General features: G+C 33.1%; 1 protein-coding gene across 3 annotated transcripts; it reads right to left on the bottom strand.

Moving 5' to 3' along the window:
• Positions 1 to 7,258: 7,258 nt before the first annotated feature.
• Positions 7,259 to 21,607, bottom strand: LOC113717116 (putative disease resistance protein At1g50180). Of its 3 annotated transcripts, none has more exons than XR_003454280.2 (4): positions 20,430 to 21,607; positions 17,086 to 18,883; positions 15,301 to 15,412; positions 7,259 to 7,376 (listed from the first exon to the last, which is right to left on the bottom strand). XR_003454280.2 is itself a non-coding variant. In XM_027241775.2 (3 exons), the coding sequence occupies exons 1-3, from the start codon at positions 21,490 to 21,492 to the stop codon at positions 15,352 to 15,354; spliced, it is 2,922 nt and encodes a 973-aa protein (XP_027097576.2). In that variant the 5' UTR covers positions 21,493 to 21,607; the 3' UTR covers positions 14,296 to 15,351. The 3 variants fall into 3 exon arrangements, 1 of the variants encoding a protein (XP_027097576.2); XR_003454279.2 differs by having other exon boundaries at positions 7,259 to 7,451; XM_027241775.2 differs by lacking the exon at positions 7,259 to 7,376 and having other exon boundaries at positions 14,296 to 15,412.
• Positions 21,608 to 24,320: the final 2,713 nt, after the last annotated feature.

The following is a 24,320-nucleotide window of genomic DNA, read 5'->3' on the forward strand; positions in this document are numbered from 1 at the left end:
CATACATCACATCACAAAAAATATTAAAATAATTATTTCAAATAATCTCCTATTCTTGAATTTTACTCCATCATCTAAACCCGAATCGAATGTTGTTGCATACACCCTCCCCAGCTTGAGCCCCTTGCCAAGTTCAAGTTTTGTAGAAACCACAGTTCATGTCCGAGTAAAATGTATAAAGTTCGTTTGGATTGCAATTTTTCTCTCAAAAAATTTTATGTTTTTTATGATTATATTTTTCAATCACATTTTTATTCCTGTATACATCAAATCGTTACAACATTTTTTTAACCGAAACTCCAAAAAATAGTAATTCAAATACGGTCATTTGCCTTAAAGACAATCGGCTGATAGGTCTACAGCCGCTGGAGTTAATTTCTATATGAATTCTTGGGGTACTCAAAAAAAAAAAAATTGGTCCCTGAGCAAATTTTTTTGTTAGTATTTATTGTTTAATCATTAATGTCCAATGCGTTCTCTTTTTGGCAACGCGAATTAAGGCCGCTTGACTTTCATATACTCGTCATTATATTTTGATCATTAATTATTTTTCTTCTTTTCAAATTGGTAACCAAACTGTTGTGACATCCCCCCCAATGCCGTCTAATTTAATCCATTCGTATCATATTTAAATAAAGGATGTTTCTCCTAGTTACTTTTACCTTAATAGTTTGTAACATCGTTAAACTAATAATCAACTTAAGGCTTATTTTTCAGCTAAATAAATTTTTCATATTTGTAAGCTAAAATAATTAACTGAAAAAATGATCCCCACCACAAATAATTTTCCTTCCCCACAACTTTTCTCAGCCACTTTTCTTTTAGACAGCCTCTTGTTAAAAGCTACAACTGATAAGCATGATTCCATGACATTTGTAAGAAGTTTTATGGAGTTTAGCGGTGAAGTACCGGTGGTCCTTGAGCCTTACTTTGGAGTTCACAAGTGAATCAGAGTCTGAGAGAACGCGTAGAAACCAATCGAAGCATTTCTTCTTCCTTGGTCTTTAGAAAAGAGGCTTGAGAGTTTGCGCTTTTTTTTTTTATTTTTATAAACAAGATTAAAGGAACATAAATTGATTGGAGTAATACCGAACTAAATAATACTATAAATAAGCTCACAAATAACAGAAGAAGAAATTAGAAATTCATATATGGTGACGCTTTAACTCAAGATCTCCTGCATCTACAGTTTTAAACTCTAATCGCTAAATGAATGCTTCATGGCACAGTGGCCAAGATAAGCATGACTAATTGTGTAGCCAAGTTTTATTTTGCATATATTAAATTGATACAATGTATTTTTTCCACTTTGGCGAAAGAGTTTTGATAGCCAAATTTTTTTTCAAATAATATTTTGGTTATATTATAAACATATTTCTCAACCTATCTTTCCATATTTTCAACTACTTTTTTATCTCATATATATCTGATCACAAAAAGTGCAATAGTAATTATTCCAAATAAACACAAAAGAACTAGAAAAAAACAAGTAGAGCCTGCTTTTTTTTTTTTCCACCGTGCGAATAAAATCTTAGAAAAGCAATAAAATATAAAAGTAGATCAATTTGGGTTTCTTTTTTTCAAAACAGAGTGTGTTTGGATAAAAGATTATTTGGGACAATTTTTTTTAAAAAATATTGTAACACTTTTTTCATGTGATATATATGGAATAGAAAGGTGATTGAAAATTATATTAAAAATGCAAGCAAGTCAATATGTGTAAATGAGATGTAAATAAGGTATAAACCAAACACACTAAGATTACTTCGGGAATAAACTCAAAAAAGCATCATTGTGGGGATAAATTTTGAGATTGATTCACTTTGGGAATAGTATTTGAAAAGAGTATTATTTTGAAAAAAAAAAATACTCCCAAAGCATAGGTGTCATTATGATTAAGTGTGAAGTATGAAACCACTTACCTTACCAAACGCCCCGCGGATATTTCAACAATGCCGTTTTGACCAAAAAAAAAAAAACTAAATTCAATCAAATTTACAATTAGGTATCAAGATGCAGTGAGGAAATTTGTTACCATTCAAACGATACTTTAGGTACGAGAAAGCGATTGCGAAAGCACATAGTTATTTCACAGCTGTGTCAATGCCATCGTCTGCAAGGGTACTGTTCCGCTCTTTGCACATCACATGCGATTATTTTCATGTATTGCTTGGTATACAAAATCGTATTGATTAAAAAAAATTAGTTTTATAAAAATAAAACATTTCACTTACAATCAAGTGCCACTATCCGGTGCAATGGTGAATGGTACACTAAATATAACAAATGCAAAAACTCGATAGAACTGCTTCTCATTAAAAATAAATTCCCTCCAAAAAATGCTTCCTTGTTACATTGCCCCCTAAATGTTTAATTGAATTAATTCACTCCCTGTGATAGTATAATTGGATGGAATTCACCATCAAAAGATGATGGTTTTACTCTCTGTGATGGATGGAATTCACGGGCAAAAGATGATGACTTTCACTTATGTTTACTCTAAAGCGTGAAAACTTTTGTTTTGTATGCTATTGAATTTCGGGATAATTTCACAAACCTCCCCTGATATTTTTGATAATTTCACTCAACTCCTTTTAGGTTTAAGAAATTACACTACCCTCCTTTGATGTGAAAATGTGACTATAATGTCATTCACTTAATAGATAATTCACAATATGATGCAAGGGTTAAATAAAACCAAGAAAAAGAAAAAGGAGAAAGAAACCCAACCTCTTTTAGTCTTTATCAATCACCATTCCTTCTTTCTCCCTTTTCTCTCACTCTTGTAAGAACGATTCTTTCTTCCTTTCTCTTATCGTCTCTATGTCCTTCCTCTCCTCTTACCTCTTCTCTATATCCATATCTTTGTCTATCTTAATGATGACCTACCATACCGTAACCATCTCTGTTTACTTGATGAATATGGCGTTATTTTACTTGCAGAAGCATATTTCATTTTCAACTAAAGAGAGATGAATGTGCTTGTAGTGATGATAAAAATAATGCAATTAATAATTAGAAGCATGGACGAGGAGGGATTAGTAGAAAAATTGTTGGGTTGATTGTTATCCTGAAAACTTGTATAGGATGTTAATAAATGCATTTGATTTTCTTTACTTAATTAATATTGTTGGTTCTTGTTTTGTTATAGATGGTTTACTCTATTTTACGACATTAATATATATTTTTATGGAGGTCAAAGTATCGTTCTACTGGTGGTGGTAGGTGAGATTATTTATTGTTTGTGGCAATGATGGATATTGAATTGAAATTTAGAGTATGAGTTTGGTTGTTGTTTGTCAAAGGAGAATTGATTTTTTTAAAACATTTAGGCTGAGATGATATTACAAGACAGGGTTGACATTTTTGGAGCTGCTAAAATTCTTGAACTGTCAACCTGTTTGCTTAGTAGGTTTGTCACATGTTTGGAAATTATTAGATTTGGCGTTGATATTTGAAGTGTTTGCTTGATAGTGGTGTTGTTTCAAATTTGGAAGAAAGTGTTGAGAAAACTAATTTCCTTTTGTCTTTTTATAGAACAAGGGTACTTTAGGGTGTTTGAGAAAAAATCTAGCCTGATGGATCTATATTCTTACCTAAATAGTAAAAGCAAGGGTAATTTCTAACAGCTAGTTTTTGAGTTTATGATAGAAAAGAAAGGATGAGAAAACTTAAGCTATGAGAGAAAAGAAGAAAAGAGAAGAGAAATAATTTTAATGTTGTTTGGGAGTTTTGAAAAGAAATGGAATGATTTTGAATATATATATCAATAAAAAATTCATTCAATAGTTTTGTGAGGATAAAATGGGTAATTTGAAAAAGTTTTGTAAGCTTCCATCAATTTTCCTTCGCTTTCCGCCTGTTTTGGTCAAAAAAAATTTTGCATTGCAGTAGCGCTTGGCATCCTTCAAAATCTGTTCGTTTCTTTTCTTTTCCATCTCACTTAAAAATCCCAAATGTAGGAAAATCCACCTTTCTCTTCCTTTTTTTACGTTTCCTTTGAAATCTGAACTCCTAAACTAGCTGTAAAACTTATGGGGAGCTCTCCGCAACTGTTAGATACTTCAGGGAGGTTTGTGAAATTATCTCCATGTACAAAGCCTTTTGAAATTTCCACGTGGTGCATTGTTATTGTTAGGCCCCACAGGGTACTGGCCAGCTCGTTCCGTCCCCACACGGTGCATTATTGCGGTGCACCAGACCACAATAAATCAGAGTGGTACGGTGCTGGCTTGTTCGTTCTACGGTGCACCAGACCGGAATAAATTTGGTTCAAGCATTATTGCTAGTCCAATGGAGAAAAAAAAAAAAGAAAAGTTAGATTAAAACTAAAATGCATAATCAAATATAGCTATCTGTACACCTTAAACATACTGTAAAATATTTAACTATTAACAACTAAAAGTTTAACGATAGTAGATAAAAATTACAAAAATGGTATTGCTAAATGATGCGAAAGAGAATTGAAATTATTTTGTGAATTAAGTATGTTTGGATAGGAGATTATTTGAGATAATTTTTTGAAAAATATATTGTAGCACTTTTTTGATGTGATATGTGTGAGATAAAAGTGTAGTTAAAAAATATGTTGATGATACAAGTAAGTCAGTGTGTGTAAATAAGATACAAACTAAACAATCTCATAGTCAGTGTGTGTAAAATGAAAGTTCATTTGGAAGTACAATACTAATGTCCTATTTGAATCGTTATATTATAAAATATTTAAAGAAATACACGGCAATGATTTGATATATATTAAATAAAAATATATTTATAAAGAAATATATAAAGAGTTTGATGATTCTTCCATTTCGTCAATCACTTCAAGAGAAAATTCATTTGCCCGAAAAAGACGCTCAGTTGATGGTTCTACAGCCGTTGGACTCTTGCGTCGCTCACGAAAACAATTTGATCCTTGAGCACATCTTTTGTTACTCCCTCTGTCTCATTTATTTAGTCATATTTGGAGAATTGAATTTTTTAAAAATAGTGATTTAATTGTGATGTTTATACTTTTTTTTTCAATTTTACCTCCATAAATTCAAATTTTAAATTTGAATAGTAACATGTATTTGATTAGAAAGAATGACCATATTGAAAAGAGATATTAAAAGGCGTTTTAACTTTTTTAACGTGACAATTATTTTAGGATATTTTAAAATAAAAAGTACTATATTTTCAATGGAATAGAAGGAATATTATTTATTATCCTGTGTGTTCTTTTTTTGGCAACGTGAATTATGGCCGCTTGACTTTCATATTCTCGTCATTATATTTTGGTCATTGGTTTTTATTTCTTTTTTTCATTTCAAATTGGTAATCAAACTACCATGACATCGCCCCTACTCCATCTAATTTAATCGATAGGTAAATAGAGTGTTTTAACTCTGAAATGTGAAACCTTTTTGTTTTGTTGTATGCTATTGAATTTCTTCATGTACAAAGCCTTTTGAAATTTCTTCAGTTGCATTATTGTTGTTAGGCCCCACACGGTCATTCCGTCCCCATGCGGGGCGGAATTACGGCAATAATGCAACATTTCTTTGCAACATTTTCTTTTAGAGTCAGACAGCTCGTTGGAAAAAGCTGCAACCGATAAGGCATGATTCCATGACATTTGTAAGAAGTTTTTTTTGGAGCTTAGAAGTGGACAAGGGGCGCGGACGGTTGCAGGTGTAATCGTTCCGAACGATTTTGGTCATTTTTAATTGCACGTAACTTCCTTTGTACATCGCGTAATTTTTTTTGTATATCGTGTAATTTTAGAGCAAATTTTTGTGGAACCCACACATGACGTGAAAATCGAGTTACAACTTGTAATTTCAACCGCATAAATTTTTGAGACCAGTTCATAGCCATTAATTGTTCAGGGATGATCATGACCGTCCCTGCCCCATTTCCCTTAGCAGTGGACAACTGGCGGTTAGCAGTGGGGCCGGTGACCAGGGGTGGGGCGGGGCCAGGGGAAGGGGAATACAGCAATAACAACTAATTAATTAAACAAAATGTACAGCAATGCACTGAGAAATCTTTGCCAAATTCGATGCATAAAAGCGAATTGAGATCCAAAACCCTACTAATTCAATTAGGAGAATTGACAAGGAAGTAAGAAAGAATCCAACAAGTTACTTGAGCAGTAGTACTACCACACACAGCTTCTCAGTGTCCTGTTTGATTTCAACACTTACAACAGTTACTCCTTTCTATATCTAACACGCCTTCCTTTTTGTTCGAAGTTAAGACGTTATCTGGATTGTAGTTTTCTAATGAAAATTTTTTGTGTTTTTTATTAATACATATTTTTATCATTTTTCTTTCTCACGTGAGAAAATGATTTTATTAAAACTACAAGCCAGCTACGCCACTCTCTCTTTTTATTTCCATCATCCTTGATGCCAGGGTACTCGGCCAAGACAAGAATTGTCTCCGCCAGTAAAATTTGCAAATGACGAGAGGAAGAATAGCATAATCAAAAATTCAATTCATTATGCTACCACAACAATTGCAGCATGAAGTAAGATACCGCATGCAAAATGGCACAAATATTGTCAAAAATCAAACCACATGAAAAGAAGAAAATGAAATTCCATTCGACCCCAACAATCCTGCAAATTACAATAATCACTATAACATTAGCTTCAATTACAATAGGAGGGAGGATTGTCCTAAGTGTAAGCATTCATCAACTACTTCATCATCCCAATTAATCCCATTTGTGGATGGATCAAGGATCTGCCTACAGTTACGTAAAACAAGAATAAATTACTACTCCATTTGTTAGTGCATGTAATGTGCATTTGCCATCACTTAAAATCGAAAGGCGACTGCACTGCAGTCGTTCCTCCGATGATCCGTCCGCTGCTTTGAACTTTTCACCGCGGCATCCGTCGCTTCAATTATTATTGTTTCTTCTTTTGGAGCATTCCAACTCTACAAACACTAAAATCCCCAACACTATAAACTATCTCTTTGGCCCTTTTTTCTTTCTATTTTGGCGAAACTTAAATGCTTAGGACTTTTTTCTTTCTACTTTCTTTTTTTTTTAGGGCGGTTGTCCGGGCTAACTTTCTGATTAAAGATTTGGTGAATTTCAGGGGAGCACCAAACGGATTTACTCTACGAAGGCAAAGTACAACAAACAGCTACGGCAGTACACTTTTGACTTCGGGCACAACCAAAGTACATGCATTCCTTATTATATAAGAAAACTGTGTAGTACACTGCGGGTTTCTCTTTTCCCAATTCTTCCACGACGGAAAAATCAACCATGGCTTAAAGTATCATAGACCAATTTGGTGGAATAGATCATCGTACGAATTAAGACTTTTTGAGACGACCAGCAACTATTTTCACGCCATACAATGGCTTCTTGTCAGCTGTCAGGGGATCATTACAAAAAAAAAAAATCAAACGCATATTCCACCTTATCTGCTTTCTTTGCTTGTATCCCACTGAAGAAAAGTAGGACCATAATATTAGCACATCGTCTTGTTAGAACATCTGCTAAACTTGTTAGGAAGAAAAATAACCTCTGCTAACCCAAATTTCCTTTGATTGATTCCCAAAAAAAAAAAAAAAAAAGTTAAGAGAAACAAGTCTTGCTCTCTCATGCAGTGAAATCAACCCTTCAATATTGCAAACAACTGCTACTACCTATCTCCTATAATATTTCTCTGTATTGTGGATGGATACTCTTTCAATAGCATCCCATTTGTGCAAAAGAAGTGTGAACATTAAGTTTATATTAAGAGTCACAAGTAAAAAGCCTGAAGGGAAAAAAGGAAAAAGACCCAAAAAAAGGAAGAAAAAAGAAGAAGTGGACAAAGTAAGATTTAAAAAAGAACATAATATGCATACAAAAAGGTTTTAGGACGTACTTTGCCGAACGAATATCTATGGGTGTATTTGGATAGAAGATTATTTGTAAAAATTATTTAACCAAATATTATAATACTTTTTGTGATGTGATATATTTGAGATAACAAAAAGGTGATTGAAAATTGTGTTTATAATCCAAGCAGAGTAATATTTGAAAATTTTTGTGATGTGATATGTTTGAAATAACAAAAGGTGATTGAAAATTATATTTATAATACAAGTAGAGTAATATTTGAAATTTTTTTTTCCAAACCGACCACATGCTTGTTCTGCCCAAATTAGGTAGTCTCACAAAATTCAAGTATAGATAGCCAGGACTAGGGATAACGGAAGTGAGAATGGAATCAAAGTGCATAACCACTCGACAAAAGCAAAAATTTGGGTAAATCTGGTCTTATAGATTTGATGCCCAAATTTGCCACATCTTTGATACTTGAATTAAAGAGATGGTGTGGCAAATTTTGAACTACTAGATCTACATAGACCGAACCTAACTAAGTGTTTGCCTTTCACAAATATGTCATGTAATGTTGTACTAGGAATTAAACTAAACAGTGTTGGCTCAAAAAAAAAAAAAACTAAATAGCCTTGAAGGAATTAACATGTGGCCTTAGTGTTGGAGAGAATTTCTCTTCATTATACTTCAATAAAATTAATTTAAAAATTATTTTCAAAAATCAACACCATTCATAGTATATTTTATCAGTTGTAGTAGTTGTCCATAAAATTTCATGTGAAATTGACTAAGTTTTACCATCTGATTAATAATTAACAATTTGTTACAATTTTGACTCATTTTTCATTATTGAAATGTTTCATGAAAATTGAATGCCAAAGTACTCACAAAAAGAGTACCATTTTTAGTATGTTAATTTAGAGATCAAGAGAAAACTAATGACACAATCGGATGAATTTATAAGGTTATACAATTTTAGATAAAGGTAAATAGGTAATCCATAGAGATAAAATATGTGCCACTACTCCAAGCTTTCACACCCAGCAAAGCCATATATAGTTGAAGGTGGGTAATTGCACTCCCTCAACTTTGGTAAAATCACAACAGCATTAGGAAAATTGAGAAGATTTTAAATTATATTATACTTGCCCACCCGCTTCCCCCTCCCTCAAATATGTAAAATGACCTTTTATAGTTGTGATAAGTGTGTATTTTGAGTATTTTAAGTGTGTTTTATTATTTAGTTTTAGTGTTTTTTAGTTATTTTTATAGTTAATTAATTAGGTTTCTAGTGAATTATGCATTTTATGGTTTAGGTGTGAAAAATTATATTTCTATGTGTTTAAAGTGGTGAAAACTTCATGTTTTTGTAGGTTTAATGATTCAACCATCAAATGCGTGATTTGAGAAGATGATTAGATGGTTATTGGTGATTTAAAGGTTTTAAAGAGAATATGAAGTGCAAAATACTCAAGAGATAAAATGCAATCAAGTATACAAGAAGAGAAGTTTGACAATTTTGACATCTTTTGATATTTCGGTTATATCTTGAGTTATAAGTATCGGATTGCGGTGATTCTTAAGCCATTTTGAAGCCAACGCATAGCTCCATATTTTGTATGAGACATTGAAATCCAGTTCATGCGTTTTCCTAATCAAAATGTCAAAATACAATCGGTCATTTTTGTTATCAAAAGCTGAAACAGGGATTGACCAGTTAAGGGTATTTTGGTCATTGCTTAGTATACAAAGTTTCAAATTGGATGATTTTTAAAGCATTGAAAATCTAACTCAAAGGCCTAAAACTTTCATGTTTTGCATAAGATCTAGTTCAGCCTTCATCATCAAGAAAATATCAGTGGAAATTGGTGCAAAAATAGAGCAAAATTGAAGGCTAACCAGAATTAAGAAAACCTGCAAAAGAAGTAAAACGTGGCGTCATACGTAGGGCTGCAAACGAGCCGAGTCGAGTCGAGTTTTGGCCTTATTGAGCCAAGCCTTGACTTAATTTTATTGAACTCGAACTCGAGCTCGAACTTGATGAGCTGACAATTTAAAGCTCGAGCTCGAGCTCGACTTGATTTGAGTCGAGATCGAAAAAAATAAAAAATAAATATTTTATTTTTAAAAAAAAATAAAATAATATTTTTTCTTAATAAATAATAAAATATTAAGGATATATATGTAATTTTACTATTAAAATAAAAAGTATATATACTTAATATAAAAAAATAAAAAAATATATACATAAAATAAAAAAATAAAATATATATATATATAATCGAGCTCGCGAGCCGCTAACGAGCTTAATATTTTGAGCTTGAGTTCGAGCTCGATTTTGACTCGAGCCAGCTCAAGCTCGAGTCGAGCTTGACTTGAGCCGCTCGCGAGCGGCTCGGTTCATTTGCAACTCTAGTCATACGCGACCTCATGCTTGTGTTTTCATAGGTCACGTTTTCTTCAATTGCGGCTACAACTTGCTCTATAACTTGTACTTTGTTCACACAAGTTTTTTGACCAATTTGTCTGCAAGAATTCTAGCTGGATATGAGCAAGTAAGCATGGAAATTTCAAGAAGCAACTTTTGGTGATTTTAAGAGACAAAATTACCAACTAGAAATAACACATTTTGAGCTTGAATTCTCTATAAATAGGGGCCCTTGGAGAGCTTATATTGATAACTTTGGAATGCTAGGCACACTACCAAAAATGTAGTTTTCACTAGTTTTTCTTAGTTTATAAGTGTATTATAGTTAGTGTAGTTTATCTTGTACTTGTAACTAGATTTGGATGAAGAATTAAGGAACAAGATGGAGGGCTTGGAATTCATGTGACAAGAGTGACTACTTTGCTATCACTTTCTATTTTGTATTTGAGTTATATTTAGCTACAATACAAGTATGGTCTTTTCTTTCATTTTCTTCATGTTTTACTAAAGTTGATGTCTAAAGTTATGGATGAACTTTCTATATCTTGTTAATGATATATATTTGGTTATTTGATGATATTATTTTGAGCAAGTTATTTAGCACTTTTGCCTTTCAAATCATAATTAACTGCCATTAATTGTGATAATTTTAAGATGTTAAGTTTGTAATAAGAATTGGGATTTGACACTAGTTCAAAGAAGTGTTAAACCTAAACAGCTCACTCACGAGAGTAGCGGTGCACCTTTATGGCTTTGGTGGCCTGTTCCGTATAATCTTATAAAAGAAATGAGCTTGTAATTGGTTTCATAGCCACGAGAATAAGTATGGCTTAGTTACAAGTATAATTGTTTCACTATGAGAGTACGTTTCAGATACATTAGGAAATTATGCCATAATTAGTCAAGATAATCACATTTAATTAACCAGTAATTTCACTTGTAAGAAGAGTAAGATATTCCATAGCCTTAGAAGCTTTCTATTGTTATTTCTATTACTTTTATCCCATGTTTATATTGTAGATTTAATTTCTTACACTTGTGATAGTCTAAATAATAAGGGAGTTTGAAAATCATTGGCAATTGACAATCTTTCTTGTGAGATCGACACCTAGTATTCCCTATACTCGATAAATGATTTGTATACTTGCAGAAAATGAGATGTTTAGATTTTATTAAAATTTGGTGCATGGTAGAATCTCGTCATGTTGCATTGTCCCCTAAAACTATTAAGATATCATAATGACTATCTTTTGTTGGACTCTTGGATCTAGTTTTAAGTTATATAATGATTGATCAATTTGGATTGAAAGTTATTTGAAAGCTTTTCTTGACTATAGCAATATTTTATGTGAAGTATGAGAAATGAAAAAATGTTGGAGAACGCATGTTAAGACTAATAAGAAATATTTTAAATTTTTTTCTAAATGTTTTATGTTCTTAATTCAAATAAGTAGAATGATATTATTGCTAAACTAAAGTCACAAATTTGGATTTAATGATACATGCAACAAAAATGTGCATCAAATAGTGTGTTATCAAGTCGAAACATCATATTCGCTCCGCTATTGTTCACCACTTGCAGTTGAAAATAATACCCTTAAAGTTACTTGTTGCTTAGGGAATGGCTCCACATTTTTCATGGACTGGGACAATTTTGATTGTTCAATTCATGGACTAAATGGCTTGTTTGACAAATGAGTTTTTGGCTAAGTTTGTCTCCTACCAATGTTTTAATAACTTCAGCTATAGAAATCTCAAAAAACTTCTTAAAAATTTTAAAATTACACACTTCAAAATATCCAAAATACAAAAAAAAAAAAAAATTCCCTTCCTCCTTTTCCTTTTTTTTCCTTTCCCACATCAACCCACTACGACTTTCGGCGCCGACCACCTCTTTCGATGCTGGCCATCTCTTTTGGCACTGACAGAGGTAAGTTTTTTTTTTCTCTTCTCCCTCTCCCTCACCCTCTCTCTCTCCTCCTCCCCTCCCTTCTTCTCCTCTTTCCCGTCACCTCTCTCCTTCCCTCTCCCTCCCTTTCCCCCCTGCGCAGATCACGTGACCAAATCTGGTTGCGCAATCTCCCCTTCCCCTATGCAATCTGGCCGCACAACCATATCTAGTCGCACAGCCAGATTGCATGACCAGATTTGGTCTCGCGATTTGCGTAGGGGGGAGGGGGAGATTGGCGGAGGAGGGAGAGGGGGGAAGAGAGGTGGCAGGGAAGAGGGGAAGGGAGGAGGAGAGGAAGGGAGGGAAAGGGTGAGAGGAAAAAGCAAAAAAATAAAAATTTCTGCTGTTGCTGGCGGTGGGAGGGATAGGGAGAGAGGGAGACGGGGAAGAGGGAGAGAGAGAAAAATGCAAAAAACAAAAAATTGTTGTTGTTGCTGCAACGTGCAACGGGGGGAGGGGGAAGGGAGAAGAAGAAGAGAGGAAAGAAAAAAAAATAGAAAGAAAGAAAAAGAAAAAAGAAAGAGAGAGAAAAAGAAAGAAAAAAAAAGAAAAGAAAAAAGTTTTCCATGTTAAATATTTTTCCTATAACTTATGTAGTAAAATTTTATGTAAACATCCAAAAAATTCATTTGCCAAACCAATTATTTATATGCCGCCCAAGTATACCTATAGCATAGGGACCATAGTGGGGCAAAAATGGGTCAATTTTATCATAATTCAATCCTCAGTTTTCAGCTAAAACCGCTTTTTTTTTTTTTGGTCATGATAACAGAATGTATTACCTAGTTAATTAGCTAGTAATTAATCCAAAACCAGATTGTCTTTTAGCTCAAAGTATTAAGAATTTAAGTTGCTCTTTGGCTGCATTTAGTCCCAATAGAATTTCTTGGAAATTTTTAGCTAGAGCGGCAGCTCTTCTACCTTAAGTCTACCATAGAATTTTTTTTTAGAAACATTACTCTGTTTGGATTAGTTGTTTTTGAAATATTTTATTGTAACAATATAGTTGAAAAACTTTTACCGTAGATGAGGTTATTTTTTGTATTTTTGGTGTTTTTTAAGATTGTTTTTTATGTTTTTGATGCTTTTGAAGTTGTTTTTTTTTTATGTTTTTGAGGTTTTTTTTTTGTATTTTTGGAATTTTTGAAGTTGTTTTTAATGTTTTTGAGGTTATTTTTATTTGTGTATTACTGTAGTATTGTAGTTGAAAAACTTGTTTTTTAAAAAATCCTCAATCTAAACAGAGCTTTTTTTCTAAAAACAGGGAAGGGAGAAAAGAAAAGATCATTTGAGTTTATTGCTAGGCCTTACCTAGTTGGTCCTTTCAAATTTCCAACTCCAAAAAACAATACTAATAATATGAAAACTCAAAACAACAATCACTTGAAGATGGATGTAAATATAGTAAAAGTTCTGAAAATCTTTTAGTAATTGTCTTTATGGCTTGTTCCCCTAAATTGGGTCTTGGATTGGCTACATAATTCGAACCCGACTTTGGCCGGACAGATCTTCCCAAGCACATCAGCCTCAAAGTCACTTCAGTAATCAATTACTAAAACCCACCCTTCTCCTCTTTTCTTTGGTCATTCTCTTTCTAGTAAAGTGTATACGGAATTTCATCTGATCTAATTTAAATTCACAAATTGGTTTAGTCAATTGAGCTCCCATATTTTTGTACAGGGAATTTTAGCTAGTTGATTATGCCCAAATAATTTGACACTAAATTCTATCACCTAATTATGTACTTCAACGTGTATTTTTCACCTAAATTAATATTTGCATACTACTTCACATAAAAGATAGGGCTCCGGTCAACTGTGAAACTGCAAAATTAGAAGTTAAAAATCTCATTTGGATTATTATTTTTTGAAGTTTTTGTAGAAAATTGTATTGTAATAATTTAATATACGTAAGATAAAAGTACTAGAGAACAATGAGGCGGTGTCTAAATCATGGAAATTCAATTTTCGAACACAATTAGTCTTCCGTTTGGCCAACCCAAGGATGTTTCTTAGTTTGGTATTGTACTTATTTGGATGGTCATCTTATTTTTAATTAAGGTTAATAAAAAAGTTAAAGGAATTGGGAAAGTTTCCTTATTAATTTAACCCTCTCTTCTTAAGAACACAAGAACATAGATGGCCTCCTCCAACTACATTGGTGAATCTTGCACTGAATCTAGCTCTATGCCAACAGCTTTGAGCACAAGAAAAGTTTGAGCAGCTAAACAAAGTGAGACTAACCAAACCAAAAGCTAAAAATAATCACACATTATCTCCTTGTTGATCAAACACTAAAAGTGAAGGATCAGATAACAGATTGGTATCTTTCCCTAATAGCTAAGTAAAGATGCTCGCAATACATACAAATGCTAGCCCATAACCAACTTACAAATGCTATGTGCAAAGAAACTTATGACGCAGAAGCTGCAACATGCAAATGAAAGATGGTGGAAGACTTTAGGCAAGAGTTTTCAATACAGAAAATTGGTAATAGAGGCAAGTATTGTTTTCTAGAGAAACCTGAGGCTCAGAATTTCCTGCAACAAACCTTAATAGTTTAACAAATGTTCCAGAGTTTTAACTAGTTTTCTTTGGTGTCTAACCATGAGACAAAATTGCAAAATAGCTTTAACAATATAGGAAACAAACTCAGTCATTCATCATAAGATTAATTTGTATGTATAATAAGCTTTATTAAGAATACAATACTCTGCCTTTGTACCTTTTTTGGGACAATTAGCAGAGAAAATTTTGATACAAATTTTAATTGTATGGACTAACATAGTGCCAGCTTTTACACCAAAAAAAATCACAAAAATGAACGAACTTTAATTTCAGAAGAGTGGACGGAAATCACATATTTGTGAATCAAAAGACATCGCAGATTGAATTTTGAAACCAGAATTCTATAATCCCAATTCAAATCACATTAAATTTAGAAAAAAAAATGTGAAAACACTGTAAGCATCCATGTTACAAATCAATTACTCCAAGTTTTTCAAATAATATCCCTCTATGCATTAAAATTTCCATATAAATTAAAAATTGCAGGAAAAAAGAAAAGAGATTCAGTAAGTTTAATTACCTCACATTTGAATCAGTGTAGAATTTTCTTAAGACAAGACCCAGGGCTTCGTTAAACAGGATTGCTTGGACAAACAATTTCTACTCGATAACCTATTATTCCGCCAACCCATCTGCACAACGACACGAAAATGAAGAGAAATAACCACAAAATTGAGCTCAATCTACTATTACAAATTTCCTTCAAAATGCTGATACAAAAGTGAAAACTCTGAGAAAGACGGGAAAAAGATTAAACAGAAGGACAAAAGATAAATAGCCACAGAATTGAGCTAAATCTGCTATTAAATCTTGCATAATTTCTTAACCTTTTGGAAGTGGATCTATTTTTTCATGAAACAGGGGAATGACAACAAAAGTGTGTTGTCATAGCCAAAAAATTCATGTTATGACAATATTTTAGTGATTTTTCTCATAACAAAAATATGTGTTCTATTAATGACAATAACACAAGTCCTCACCAAAAAATTAACATTATGGGATAATAAGCACTATTGTCATTAAATTTAATTTATTTATGACAAAATTAGATGTTGTCACGAGGTGTTGTCATTTAAATTTGAGGCTAAACAGCAAAACAAATCTGACTTCACGGCAAATATATGGATTGCATGATTTGTAATTTAAAAAGTAAAAGGAAACAAGATGATAAACAAATATAAACAGGACAAGCAAATCAAACAAATGTAAAGTCTGCCAACTAAACTTATAAATTTATAACCAATAAAAAAATTGTCTTGCTTCTTTTCCTACTTAACTTATATATTTCATTCTATTCAATTGTAATTCTTTGGCATCTTATATTTAACAATCCTTTATATATATATAGTTCAGTCCAATTAGTAATAGAAAATAATGATCTTAAAATTTCTCTATAAATATCTACCGTAAATTCATTCATATTTAAGAAAAAATTGATAACATTACTGCAAAAAAGAAATTACTAAACCCAAACAAAAAATATCTCAAAAAAAAAATTTTTTTCCGCCAACATTTTGTCCTTCCAATCCTCGGCAGGCACCACTTGCACGGGAAACAATTCTGCGTAACTGAGAATGGAGTCAAAGTGCATCATCACTCAACAAACATGCCATGTCATTTTGTACGACGAATTAAAGTAAATGGTCTTGATTGACTTAACACAAGCTCTGATTGTTGGTTTTGATATCAATAAGACTTTCTTTCACCTTCTTTGTCACCAATAAGACTTGAAGGCAACATGATGCTTCTTTGTCACCAAATGCTAAACAAAATTTAATTTTAATCCAAGATATTAGATTAAATAGGGATGGTAATCTAAAACAATTACAGGGGAAGCACAAATAATTTAAAGAGTTATTAGGCATTTTTTACACCATGTAACATTTTTTGTTGATGAGTACATTATATGACGGTAACACATACTAATCCATTAAATTTAATTTATGAGAGATTATGTCAACCCATTTCCAAACACGAGAAAATAAGCAAAATATTTTGATTTCACCTTACAATATGGAAGGCAATGCTTTGAAATATAAACTTACTTCCTCATCACCAAATTCCTTAATCAGTCACGGCATAGGAATTACATTAGATGATGTCTTAGATAAACAAAAATAAATATTTGGAAGATGAAACTAAAAAGAATCTCACAGAGCAAGTACTGTGATCCCGTTTCTTCCGGGGTGAGATTCTCAAAATTGAGATTGGAACTCGATGCCAAGAAAAAGGGAATTCCAAGAACCGTAAATTGAAAATTAAAAGAGAAAAATTGGAGGAAAAAGTAAAAGGAGAAAAAGAGTACCTGCGGATCTTAACTGAAGGTACATTGCTTATTTTATCATAATCAACTCCTTGCTGACCATTCTCCATCCTAATTCTATTGTTAAATTTTTCAGGCATTCTCGCAAGAGATACATCTTTTAGAATGGTTAAACATCTCAGCCCATCTGGAATCATTTCCAATTGTTCACACTCGTCAATCCCTAAAGTTAAAAGCTTAGGCATGGCCCCATCATCCAGTTTCCACAGCTTCAAGTTACCCAAACCATTAAGCTCGAGATGTTTTAGTTGGGGAAATCCCATTGAGCGGCAAATCATTTCTTGGCCCAGAAAAGAATTTCTCCCAAGCATCAGTATTCTTAGGCCAGGAAGCTTCTCGAGTGTTCCCATTGGGTCTTCCTCAATTTTAGTACCAAACAGCCTTAATCGAGTAAGTCCTGCAGGATCAGGAAACATATGGGATTGGTAATCCGGTAACTTCTTGCATAAACTACCGTAGATCACTATTTCATGAATATTCCTACTAAACAACACCCTTGAAAGAACATCCAAACCCCTGCTGTTGTCATTCGAATTGTTGGAGTTGATTCGTCCAAAATTACAACCATTGATCATAAGTGAACTAGTGCGTATGCAGTCCATGTTTGATATATGATTGATGATGCGTGCCCAGTCCTTCAAATTGCTATACACTATTGCTGTGAAAGCTCTGAGATTCGACAATTTGCATACATCTTTAGGATAGCAAATTATGCTATCGAATGATTCAAGTATCTCCAGCTGCTTGCTCAACCGCAGCTTGGGCTGACAGCCCCACGACCTCGGAAGATAAAGATATCTCAAACGTTCCAACTTCCGTAGGATGTTTGGTATTCTACAATGAAAACTATCAGATAAATCGAGAGTTTCCAAGTACTTTAAATTGCCCAAGGAATGTGGCAAGTTTATATGATGACACTGCCTCAATCTCAAACATCGCAAATGGATAAGATTACCGATATATCGCAGAGGTGACTTGAAATAACACCTTTGGGAGGCCATATTGGAGGACAAAATTGCCAAAACTCTAAGCATCTTCAAATTCTTGACTTGGGACATTATTCTCACCCTTGAAAAACGTTCCCATTGGCTTACCAACGGATCACACAAGAATGAGCGAAGATGCTTAGTTTGATCTTTTGGCAGAAAGTTGTATTTAGAAATATCCTCTGGAAGCAAATGAAGGACTAAACCATACTGTGCTTCAAATGCGGGAGGAGAATCTCGTGAAGTACTTTGATCGACCAGCTTATACAAATTCTCCTCTTTTGCCTTGGCTAAACATAGATCTCTCATAAGATCATGAAGCCGACACGACTCCAACCTTGTTACCGCATGCTTCCCATCCTCATGTACTTTAATCTCAACCATGCATCTTTTTGCTAATTCTTCCAAGTAACGCTCTGCGACATCCATCATTGTTTCTTGCTCCCTTCTATCATTCTCAAATATCATACCTTCTCCTATCCACATCTGATATAAACTTGCTACTCCAATGTCAGAATCTTCCTTGAATTTACCCAAGTAAAGAAAGCATGGTTTTAGTTGCCAAGGGAGGTCATAGTAACTGTAAGCCAAAACCTTGGGCACCTCTCCTTCTTTTCCAATTTTTTCTCCCCTATCCAGATAGGATTTGATATTCTCATGCACTTCATTCCATTCCCTGAGGGTTTTTTTAGTTCTAAGGATTCCACCTAGAACCACCACGGCCAATGGAAGACCTCCACAGTATTTCAATATTTTCTTCCCTGACTCTTCCATCTTGTCCAAATCTTCATAACCTATGTAGCATTAAACAAAACTAAGTTAATATCAACTACAGCGCATCTATCATTCATAAGCATCATGTTATCATTGACAACTATACGAAAACCTTGACATTTTGTTAACTGATAAGTCTCCCAATCCAAAGACTTGAGACCTATCAATAGTCTACGAAAATGGCTATCCTAAGCATGGTTCAAAAACTCGTCTAAGTCCGAAACTATAGACGTCACTAGAATGGGGCTCAACTCAAACGAGTCGTCAGTGGAATGGGGCTCTCTATTCTAAGATGGGTCCACTATTCATAGGAGACACATGAACTGCAAGTGACTCATTCAGACTTGATCGACTCAGACTGAGTCGACTAGGAGACTCAAAAAATTGCCACAAACATCCGAGTCACCCTGCTTCAACTCGGATCCAAGGACACAACAAGCTTTCTGGTATTCTAAAATCCATGAAGAGGCAACGAAAATCAGAAAATAACACGTCAAGAACATTGAAAATCCATCAACACTAATTAAGAAAATACAATAACAAATGTAAAGAAAAATAAAAAGCATGAGATAGGTAAATAAAGAAACCGGGGAGAGGAAAGTTGAGAGGAAAAAGAAACCAAGAAAGTTTGGACTTGGGAAGAAGGAATTGGGTTATGGCTGTGGTGGAGCATGAAACCGAGAAGAATGGGAGGAGAGCTCTCAGAAGTCGGGGAGCAAGACCCATTGAAACTTTGACTTTGACTTTGACAGATCTATCCTTTATTGCCAGTGAGTGGTCATAGTTATTGTGATTATCAAACATACCCCCGTTCTTTTTGGTAAGAAGTTTTTTTAATTTTATTTCCAACTTAAAATTTTATTTCCGTAAAATGCTTAAAAGTTCTAAAGCTTCTTTGGTTCTTACTAAAAACTCATAGGTAATTCCATGTTTCCTATTTATTTAGCCATTTCACTTTGAAATCCAAAACTTCTTAAATATTGTGTTCTGTCTTTAAATGTTTAAAATTCCTTATGAGCTCTTCTTACAGTTTTGGATAGACATACATATAAATATGTAGCATGCTAAAAATATATTTACCCAATATTTATTGTGATTTGAAACACATAATGGTCAGTGAAACATCAATTTAAAATCTTATAGTTAGCAATAAGGGAGGAAAATAGAAAAATACAAACACATAATCTTTACTTCTTATTTTTTTTATACATGTATTTTATCGCAAATTTAAAACATTCTTTTGTTTAGAAAGAATAGAGAATGAATTGTAAGAAGAATTAAATATTTATCTAATATTAAATATGCGTCTCATTGACATCGTGACGATTCTACCGTGCTCGATGTGAAACGGTGACGGCCGCAACCGCTCCTTTGAACCATGATACTAAGAGACATGTTCGTTTTTTTTTTAACTACTGGATTGTATGAATCTGAAGTTTTTTTTTAAAAAAAAGATCAAGTTGTTTAAGTAAATGTTAGTTATGTTTCCATTGCAGCATTTCTATTGTATATCCGTGGCCTTTTACATAAAATGAATTTAATGTGAACAAAGGAGAAAAATTTTACCTTTACCACTTCTCTCCCTCAGTGCTAGAAACTCCGATTTCATGCGCAGCAACTCCCAACTTTCTTCATCGGTCAAACAACGCAGTTTATGTTGATAACCATTTGAAGCAACATATGCTGCCACGTATTCATTACGAGTTGTGAGCAAAATTTTGGATCCATGCTCCGAAACTGGGATTGCGTCTTTTAGGCAATCCCATGCTTCTGTTGACCAAATGTCATCGAGGACAATCAAACATCTCCTAGCTCGCAAGTGCTGTTGAAGCAGCCTTGCTAGCTCATCTTGTTTGCTCTTCATTATCTGTTTTCTGTTTTCAGGAGTAAGCTTGAGTAGAATGCCTTGCAAGAGATCGTTTGGTTGCCATTGTTGTGACACACAAACCCAAGCAAAACCTTTAAAATAATGCTTCAATCTTTCATGGTGATATACCTTTCTAGCAAGAGTGGTTTTGCCTATGCCTCCCATGCCCAAAATCGAAGCCACACTTATTTTGTTCTCTGTTTCACCCTGATTCAGCAAATATTTAACTAGCACCTGAATATCATTAGGCAGTTCAACCACATCCTCCTCAGCCACGAAGGAGTAAGTGTGCCTTAATTGTTGCTGCCTGGATGGAGCACTCGAGTCTCCTTCCTCCGTTCTGGTCATTAAATTTGCATACCAGCCAAAATTTTTGGCGAGATTAGAGATCCTAGTTCTGAGACTTTGAATCTTTAAACACAAATCATGAATGGTATAACCTTCTCTGGCGATGCAAGCAGTCCTCTTTAGAGTAAGTGTAAAGCCTCTGCTGCTTGACATTGAAACCCTCAAAGCATAGTCTTCAACCAAATCACTTGCTTCATAAGCGACCGCTCTAAATTCCGGAAGGCACTGTTGTATAGTGTCCCTTGCAGTCTGTTTCGTATCTGCATATCTTAAGAACATTTGTATCCATTTGAGATCATCATTAAGGAGTCTGACTTGCTCGCCAACGCCTTGTAGAAACTTTCCTTCTTCAATAACCAATTTACCTATATTCTGCACTGCAGAGGATAGGATTGAGGATAGGCTTTCTGCCATTTTGGATGAGATTATGGTTTGACTCTGCAATGGATGGAATTCACTAGCAAAAGATGATGGTTTTACTCTTACATAGATAGCAAAGGGAGCAATTTATCTTGACTCAGATATTGACAAATATTAGAAACTTAGAAGACCTTCACATATCTTGACGCTGAAGTGTGAAAACTTTTATTTTGTATGCTATTGAATTTCTCCGTGTACGAAGCCTTTTGAAATTGGGATAATTTCACAAACCTCCCCTGAGATTTTTAATAATTATAGATAGCTTTCCTCAAGTTTTAAAAATTATATATACCTCCCCTATTTTTACTATTTAATAAAATTATAGGTCTAGTAAGATAGATTTTCTTACAAAAATCCTAAAACACCCTTTTGTACAGAACTAGAAAAGCAAAATATATTATACTCAATAATTTTCTTCTACACTTTGCACAAGTAAAAAAATTGGGATAATTTCACAAACCTCCCCTGAAATTTTTGACAATTATAGATAGCTCTCCTCAAGTTTTAAAAATTATATATACCTCCCTTACTTTTACTATTTAATAAAAATATAGGTCTAGTAAGATAGATTTTCTTACAAAAATCCTAAAACACCCTTTTATACAGAACTAGAAATGCAAAATATATTATAGTCAATCATTTTCTTCTACACTTTGCACAAGTCAACAAGTCTAATCCCGGACAACTATCCAGACGTATGTTCTAAAAATCAAATAACCATTTAAAAGATCCCAAATTGCATACACAATATCCATACTTGTCATGCAAAAAAAAAAAAAAACACACTCACACACACACACGCACAAACCCTATTGATAACCAATTTTTATATCCAAAATTAAATATCAATACTTAAATATATTTTGAATACAAGCTAATCTAACTTAGAACCATCGTTACAACCATTTTATGCCTTAAAAATATTATTACTCAAAAGTAAAGAATAAATTCCTCCACAATAAAATCATAATAAAAAATTTCTAATCCAATGAAAGAAATCCTTTTGTAATTATTGATATTTTATAAAAAAATTTCTTGGGGGCAAACAAAATATGACAAATTCCACATCTTTTGCTTTTTTTCCTATTTCAATTATTAATTTTATTATTTATTTCTCTGTCACTGTGAGTCTTTTCATTTTCTTCTAGTTTGACATATAATCTGCTTCCTCTATTAATTTGTAATTTCAATTCGCGAATATCTACAAAACTAAAAATAATAAAAAGGCATTCTATTAACTAAAAAAGAGAAGAGCGAAAATAGACATAAGATAGAAAAATAGAAATTTTGTTGGGTTTAGTAAATTTATTGCCTTAAATTTAAAATTATTTACCAAGTGGAGGGCATTATAAGTATTTTACTATACTAAGGGAGGTAAGTGTAAAATTTTAAACCTGAGGGGAGCTGAGTGAAATTGTCGGATACCTCAAGGGAGGTTTCTGAAATTATCCCTTTGAAATTTCCACAGGTGCATTATTATTGTTAGGCCCCACACGGTGCTGGCAAGCTCGTTCCCTCCCCGTCCCCACACGATGCATTATTTGTTTATTACCGTGCATTTTTACAGTGCACCAGACCACAATAAAATAAATCAAAGTGGTGCGGTGCTGGCCTGCCAGATGAGAATAAATTTGGTTGGGTTGACGAGCATTATTGCTAGAAAAAATAAAAAAGAAAAGTCAGATTAAAACTAAAATGGATAATCAAATATGTGATCGGATAGTAGATTATTTGAAATAATTATTATAATATTTTTTATGATATAATATATATGAAATAAAAAATATATTAAAAATTATGATTGTGATATAAGTAAATAATTTGATCCATATATCCAAACACACAAGCAAGAGAGAAAATTGAAAGATTATTTTGTGAAATACTAGTATCGTGAAATATATCAAATAAATGGGAAGAAAAGAATTAGAAAATAAAAAACTGAGGTCATTTTGTCATCCTATTAAAAAAATGAGTTATTATTTATTGCTTAATCATTAATGTCCAACGCGTTCTCTTTTTGACAATGTAAATTAAAGACGCTTGACTTTCATATACTGGTCATTATATTTTGGTCATTGAAGGACCAAAGGATTAAAATAATTTATCTTGCTTCAAAATCAAATCCAAAGTTGGATGAAGTTTTTTGACAACACGTTATCAACAATTACCATCAGCTCCCCAATAGAAGAAAGGGACACAATACCTACTGCGTGGTGATGACAGGACACAATACCTACTCAACAATTGTGTATTAGAAGCAGGACTGGCCCGCCTTTCAAATTTGCGTGGTGATGTCGAATTGAAATTTGAGGCCATGTCTCCTTTTCTTTTAGGGATAATTGCAGAAACCTCCCCTGAATTTTATAGTAATAGCATTGACCTCTCCTATTAATTTTGAAATAGCACTGACCTCCCCTATCAAAAGTTGGAGGCAATTTAATAGGCAAAAGTGGGTCAATTTATCAAAGTACCCCTGATATGATTTAATTTTACCAAATGAATGTGATGAGTACTTTCATCAAACCCAACAAAGCATTTGTTAATAAAAATTACACTAAATTAACTATTTCTGCATAGTTTAACTAATTAACTAATAATCTAATTAATTAATAACTAATTATCTAATTAACTATTAACTAATTATCTAATTGTTAATAGTTATTAACTAATCAAACTATTTCTGCATAATTAAACTAATTAACTATTAACTATTAACTAATTATCTAATTAATTAATTAACTAATTTCTGTTTATCTAATTAACTAATCTCTATTTATCTAATTAACTAATTAATTAATTATCTAATTAACTAATTAACTAAA

Source organism: Coffea arabica, chromosome 11c, assembly GCF_036785885.1.
Source record: "Coffea arabica cultivar ET-39 chromosome 11c, Coffea Arabica ET-39 HiFi, whole genome shotgun sequence".
Classification (NCBI taxonomy): Eukaryota; Viridiplantae; Streptophyta; class Magnoliopsida; order Gentianales; family Rubiaceae; genus Coffea; species Coffea arabica.

What these genes read in the sequence shown, in the direction of transcription:
- LOC113717116 (XM_027241775.2), bottom strand. Translation starts at nt 21,492, where the DNA reads ATGGCAGAAAGCCTATCCTCAATCCTATCCTCTGCAGTGCAGAATATA. An exon ending in GAGGGAGAGAAGTGGTAAAG is followed by an intron (nt 18,884 to 20,429) that starts GTAAAATTTTTC and finishes AATGCTACATAG; the next exon opens with GTTATGAAGATTTGGACAAG. An exon ending in CCTTCAGTTAAGATCCGCAG is followed by an intron (nt 15,413 to 17,085) that starts GTACTCTTTTTC and finishes GTCGTTGTGCAG; the next exon opens with ATGGGTTGGCGGAATAATAG.